Here is a 7,063-nt window from a genome sequence, read left to right on the forward strand (position 1 = left end):
TGTGGTGTTGGAGAAAACTCTTGAGAGTCCCTTGGACTGCAAGGAGATCCAACCAGTCCATCCTAAAGGAAATCAGTCGTGAATATTCATTGGAAGGACTGATGTTGAAGCTGAAAGTCCAGTACCTTGAGCACCTGATACAAAGAGCGGACTCATTTGAAAAGACCCTGATGCTTTGAAAGATTGAAGGCTGGAGGAGAATGGGACGAGACAGGATGAGATGATTGGATGGCATCACCAACTCAATGGACATGAATTTGGGTAAGCTCTAAGAGTTGGTAATGGACAGGGAGGCCTTCCGTGCTGCAGTCCATGTCGTCGCAGAGTCGGACATGACTGAGTGACTGAACTGAAATGAACCATAGAGCTTAATGTAGGTTGTATTTACCAGTATTTATCATGGGGACTTCCCTGGTGTTCCAGTGGTTAAGATGCCACACTTCCAGTGCAGGGGGTGTGAGTTCGGTCCCTGGTCAGGGAATAAACATGCCTCATTTTGTGACCAAAAAAGTTAAAGCAAACAAAATTACCATGTTAGAAATTAAAAATAAAAAAATTTTAATATGTGTTTATTCATTTAAAACTAAAAGCAAATCAAATGCATTTTAACATAAATAATGCATTTTAAAGAAAACTTTTTAAAACAAATTGAGGAAAATGCATTGTTATACATTCTTGCTAGTAGTTTTAGTATCTGGATTAGTGGAATCTGGATCCTGATACCTGCTTTCTGCATTCAATTGTTACAGGATATATCGCTTTGGATAAAGTATATAAAAAATAAGTCCTCATACAGGTATATAATTTGAAAAGGAGGGATATTTTAACACTTTTTTTTGGATGATAATGTCTATTCTATTCTGATACTACATTAACACTCAAGAGATAATAGTTTTTTTTTTTTTGTCTCTTGTTAATATTTATAATTTGCCAAAAATCAGACATGTTGTCTGACCTATACTATCACTTTTTTCAATTAATTAATTTTAATTGGAGGATAGTTACTTTATAGTATTGCGATAGTTTTTGCTATACATCAACATGAATCAGCCACAGTTCTACATGTGTCCCTCCCATCCTAAACACACCCCCCCACCTCCCTCCCAACCCTGTTCCTCTGGGTATTCCCAGAGCACCAGCTTTGGGTGCCCTCAACAGGAAATAGTTTCTTAAAGTTTTTTTGCGAGGAATCTCAAACCATATTAGTGAACTTTTTATATTGTTTCATTGAAATTCATTTTGAATGGATCTTTTTAACCCATGCATGGTCATCTAAAGAACACTAGTTCACTGAGGTTTGCAGAACTTCCAAATGTTGACACGTTTTATTCTATGATATCAGAAAACCACATTCACTAAGATCACCTATCAGCAGAAAATGTCAAGATTACAGTGTTGGATGTAAGTTTACCAAAATTCTACTTTTTGCTTGAGAGATAGCATTTAGTAATTTGAAAAAAATACTGTGAGTTGTTTTTCTTGAAGCAACAGGCTTGTTTCATTCAGTTTCAGTCATGTTGCCTATCAGTACCTAACTCTGAATAATTATAGTTTTTCATTTGTTCTTTCACGTAAGAATGGTGTTCCATGGATAAAGCATCTAATTCAGCTCTTCACTTAAGCAGTTGTACACGTGCTTTCCTTGGGATAACCATTGAATCAAGGTAGAAGAAGTGCTTTCTGTGTACTTTGCATTTTGTTACACAGAATATTAAAAAGGCATATTCAAAGGTTGAGGCTTAATAAAATCAGTCATTTTAACTGTTTCGTTAAGGACATTTTTAAGTGAAACAGGAGGGTTTTTTCCTTTCTTTTCTGTGTATGGTAGTAAAGAACATAGTTACTATTAGTACAGTTCATATCATATTGGCATAATAAAGCAGCATGATGTTTTACCCATTGCTTTTGTTCTATTAGTATCAATATCAACCTAATTTAAAAAGGCAAATAATGCTTTATCACTATTATAGAAAATAGTTTTGATGTCCAGTCTTTTTTAGAAGAGTGTCCTGGATCCCCAGAATACCATGGGCCACACCTTGAGAATCACTGCCCCATTAACTTAGAGTTTATGAATTACTGTAAACCTAGGAATTGTAGCACTCTGGGATTTATCTGTTTGTGGAGAGAGTAAAGCAGAAGGGAAGCCTGGCAAAGTTATCATACTGGTGCTGACTCATATTAGGCTTACTCTATGAACACTAAATGCTAAATGTCAAACTCTTGAGCCTTTTTCTCACACTTGGGGGAAAAGTCTCCAAATCTGATTCTTAGCTCTTGTTCTACTACTTTGCAGTTTCCAAAATTAACTTGCTGTTGTTCCATCTTCTTGCCTCTTGTTTATGCCTCTTACAAAAAGAAGTTTCTTTTTTTTCTTCCCTTTTAGTGGAGTTTCGAGAAGGAATGGTATTAGATATGTGTTCAGTTCACCATCTTAATCTACAACTCTTGAATAAGTTTAGAGTAACATTTATCTGTGTAACTTTTTTACTCTGCTTATTGAAATTTAAAATAATTTTAACAGGGACTTAAAATGACATTTGTTTGTGTATTATTTTTTATATTCTAGACAAAATCTCATACAATTTTTATATGAAGACAGGTATCACTAATTGTTTGGGTAATTTAAGATTGTTGTTGACTCAAACAGGGTCTCTGTATTAACCTAGAGGGGTGGGATAGGGAGGGAGATGGGAGGGAAGTTCAGGACAGGACATATGTATACCTATGGCTGATTCATGTTGAGGTTTGACAGAAACAACAAAATTCTGTAAAGCAATTATCCTTCAACTAAAAAGTAAATAAATTGAAAAAAAAAAAAAAGACTGTTTGAGGAAGTCAAAAGACCTAGATCTTATATCTTGTTTTGAACTCTTAACTAGCTAGCTGTCTTTCCTGAACAAAGACCTTTGTTTCTCTGAGAATCAGTTTCTTCATAATGGGGATAGTATTACTACTACTACATGATACTTTTATGATTTTCTTAATTCTCATGCTTATGCAAGTACAACAAAGTATATATGATGTTTAATAGTGGTTAAAATAAGTAACTTGATTTCTATGATATTTATTTAAAATTTTGAAAATTCACAGGTTGCATATGGCCAAGTTCTTGGAGTTATAGGATATTCATTACTTCCTCTCATTGTAATAGCCCCTATACTTTTGGTGGTTGGATCATTTGAAGTCGTGTCTACACTTATAAAAGTAAGTAGTGTGTGTTATAAAAAGTAGTTTACTGTTTTCCAGTCAGGAAAGTCTACAATTGCCCCTGCATATCCATGGGAGATTGGTTCTAGGATTGCCCCCCACCACCACCACAGACACAAAAATCTTCAGGTGTTCAACTCCCCAGTATAAAATTATGTAGTATTTACATATAACCTATGCAAATCCTTCATCTACTTTTTTAAATCATCTCCAGATTACTTATGATACTTAATACAATATAAATTGTTGTCTGTAATCCAGCATACCCAGGTTTGGCTTTTTGAAACTTTCTGAAATTTTTTTTTTCCCCAAATATTTTCAGTCCACAGTTGTTTGAATCCATAGATGCAGAACTCACAGGTAATAAGAGCTGACCATACTAGTTTTATGGCTAAAGAATCTTATAATCTATAACAGTTTATATCAAGCAGTTAGTAGTATTTTGAAACAGTAACCTTACTCACTGATTTTACCAAATATTTTCCCCTTTTAATTGCCAGAAGTTATAATGTATATCTAGGGTGGAATAAAGAACAAAGAGCAAATCTGGCCTCAGGATATTGCACTCAAAATTTTTTATTTAATGTTAAACATTTCTTTCTATGCTTATAAGATGAATTTATTATATTTATTTGAAATTCCACTGGATGTTTATTTAATAATTGTTAACTCCTATTTGAATAGTAAATTAGTGGTCAAGTAAGATATACGTAGTTCTAATAAACTGACTTTTCTGTGTTGCAGAAATCAGGACTTCTTTATGCTGTGTTAAACTTATTAACAATGTACCCACTTTAAACATTTACTGATAATATTAAACACTATTAATGAATAGTGATATAGCAAATTTTGGTATTTATTAATTTTGAACCACTTTGGAAAAAATAAATGACTACTTTCACACATGTATGTATATTACACAGTGAAGGTAATTTTTTTCTTTATGGAAAATAGAACTTCTTAAGACCACTGCTTTCAATACTACCATTATGTAGTCTCCATATTAGAGTATTTAAATACTAGAGTATTTAAGTAGACTAACTTAAGTAGAGTTACTTTATGACTTTCGGTTTCACTTAAAGTTTATTACTAATTCCAGTGTAAAAGAAATTATTCCTTTTAGCATTGAGTAACTCCAGGCTAACACTGACATTATAAGCCTTGGATATTGAGAAGAGTTGGATTTTAGAACTGAATTCTAAATTCCTGAATGCAAATCCTGGTTTTGCCTCTTGTTGTCCGCCTTGGGGAGCTATCTTTTCTTACTCTCCTCTTACAGTAAACTTAGCAACTACTTTTTTGGATTTGTTATGAAGATTTTGAAGAATAATGACTAATATAGTGCTTGACACACAGTAGGCACTCAAGCAGTAGCTGTTATTATTATAAATATTAAATATTTTGAGAACATCTTTGTATGTTTCAACTGTTGGAACACTCTAGAAACCAAGAAATGCTTTCATTCCTCTAATCCTAATTTTTTAAAAAATATCATTATTAGTGCTTAGGTTGAAAGTCTTGCAGTGCAGAAGCTAGCCCCACCCACGCTGGCATGTAATTATTTAGTCTTAGTGAACATACCACTTTACTAAGTCATTCAGGATCACTGCCTGTGTGTTGTTTTACTTGGGTTAAAGATTGTTTGAATGCTTCTGAGCCTATTCCCAAAACTGCTAAAACTGTGTCCTCTGGTTATTTTTAGTCATTGAGTTCAACTGAAAATTGGTCTTTAATATTCTTTATACAACAAGTGAATGTGTTATTATAAAATAGAAGTCTTTTTTTATAAAATCATTAAAATTTTAGGATAAAAAATTTGTGAACTTTAGATATTTCTTTGCCACATTTCTTTCCCTAATCACTTAAATCATCTTTGTGTAGCGATCTGTTTTGCATGTTTCTTGTTTTAGTCCAAAGTCTGTTGAGAAATAATGAAAGAATAATGAAAGAATGAAATAAATAATGAGAACTCTTATCCTTTAACTGTAGCATTGGAATGCAGTTTACAAGCACTAGTTTTTTTTAAACATTAAATCTCTGTAATTTTACCAGTCTTAACCATTTATTCACAACAAACATTTAATCATCAGGTACAAATGGAATTTGATTATAATTTTATTTATTTCTCTATACAAGATTAAAATATCTTGTATTTTTTGTTTGCATTTAGTTTTAAAAGTGCAGTAGAAAACTGGGTCATCTCAAATAATTTTCAGTCAATCTGCCAGTGTTTAATTTTTACCTCTGTATCAGTGGTTCTGAGCTGATGGCAGTTTTGCCCCCCAGGGACGTTCGGCAATGTCTAGAGACATTTTTGAGTGTCGCGGACAGGAGGGGTGGGGTGGCACTAGCATAGAGTGGCTAGAAGCCAGGGGTGCTGCCAAACACCCTACAGCACACAGCACAGCTTCCCACAGCAGTCATCCAGCCCAGAAATTTGATTAGTGCAAGATTGAGAAACCCTGCTCTGTGCCAAGTGTTCTATCATAATTTCCCTGATTTCTATCCTTAAAGTTATTCTCTCATTTTATTCTGTAAAATGCCTTCAGTGACTACATAAAGAAGTATTACATAAATTTCTAGTGGATATAATTTAAAATTAAGTAGGTGCATAGTCAGAATACTGTAAACCAAAATGTTACATTTTTCCTCCTTCCCTTATAACACTATATTTCTACCTAGTCCTGGGAAAATTGTGTGAAATTTTCACTTAATCTGTTTTTCTACCTCTTGGAAGAAAAGAATATTTTCTACAGAATCAGTTAGTTTTCCTAGGAAACAAATATCTTTCAGCATCTGGTCCCAGTAATAGTTTTTCCAAAAGTTGCCTTGTCTTAAATCATCCAGGACAGTTGTTAAAATGACTGATAATTAGACCCTTCTTCTGTTAGAGATTCTGATTCAGTAGAACTAGAATGAATCCCAGGAAGCTAATAGTCACCCCAGGTGATTCTTATAATTAGACAAGTTTGATAACGTAAAACCTAAGTCATTTCCAGATGTCAAGGAATAGAGCAGGGATGAATATTCTTAATAAGGTGTCAACATTCTCAATAAGTTTTGCTTTTTCTCTAATTGGTTGCCAGGGTTGTTTTAAAAAAAATACTGCAAATGTAATTTTTACTCTATGATACTCAAAATGTTAATTGACTTGCTAATATGCTGCCTTTTGTCTTTTTTTTTTTTTTTAAGCTCTTTGGTGTGTTTTGGGCTGCCTACAGTGCTGCTTCATTGTTAGTGGGTGAAGAATTCAAGACCAAAAAGCCTCTCCTGATTTATCCAATCTTTTTATTATACATTTATTTTTTGTCCTTATATACTGGGGTGTGATCTAAGTCATATATAAGTAGAAAAAGACACTGTTACATTTCTGTGTAGGCTGGAAATTCTTGCTTGAGGATATTAAAAAACCCTGTTGACGGTAAAATTTTACATGTTCAGATGTAAAGGCAGTTTCAGGTCTTTTTAAAACAATTTTTTTTTGTATTTAATTAAGCAATTGCAGTTATCTGAATATTTTTGGTCAGAATTCTGAATTCTGTTTGATTCTTCATATTCCAGTGAATAAAATATAAAAGATTGTGTTTTTAAGATTGTGTCAATATTCACCTAAAAATCTGTGCCAAAAGCACCTGGAATGGTAATTATATTTCACTTGAAGGGTAAATATAATAACATTTTGATCATCTAAAAGTGCAATTTTTTCCTTTAACAAGTTTTCTCCTGCATTGCAGATCTTGTAGATATATATTTATATTTATACATATATATTTATGAAGTAATTCTTATTCACAAAATATATTTCTGAATAGCCTAAAAATTAAGATATTTTAAATCCAATGCTTACACTTTA

General features: G+C 32.9%; 1 protein-coding gene and 1 long non-coding RNA gene across 2 annotated transcripts in view; one reads left to right on the forward strand and one right to left on the reverse strand.

Annotated features, from left to right (window-relative positions):
• Positions 1-6,801, forward strand: part of YIPF4 (Yip1 domain family, member 4) — a 33,302-nt gene extending 26,501 nt beyond the window's left edge. Inside the window, exons 5-6 of the mRNA XM_010829818.1 lie at positions 3,094-3,207; positions 6,403-6,801. Coding sequence (XP_010828120.1) covers positions 3,094-3,207; positions 6,403-6,540 — 252 coding nt within the window. The 3' untranslated portion in view covers positions 6,541-6,801. The remainder of the gene's footprint in view (positions 1-3,093; positions 3,208-6,402) is intronic.
• LOC104980944 overlaps positions 1-7,063 on the reverse strand; it is a 38,814-nt gene that overhangs the window by 7,056 nt on the left and 24,695 nt on the right. The gene's annotated exons all lie outside the window — the stretch shown is intronic.

This window comes from Bison bison, unplaced genomic scaffold (assembly GCF_000754665.1).
Source record: "Bison bison bison isolate TAMUID 2011002044 unplaced genomic scaffold, Bison_UMD1.0 scf7180017864508, whole genome shotgun sequence".
Lineage (NCBI taxonomy): Eukaryota > Metazoa > Chordata > Mammalia > Artiodactyla > Bovidae > Bison > Bison bison.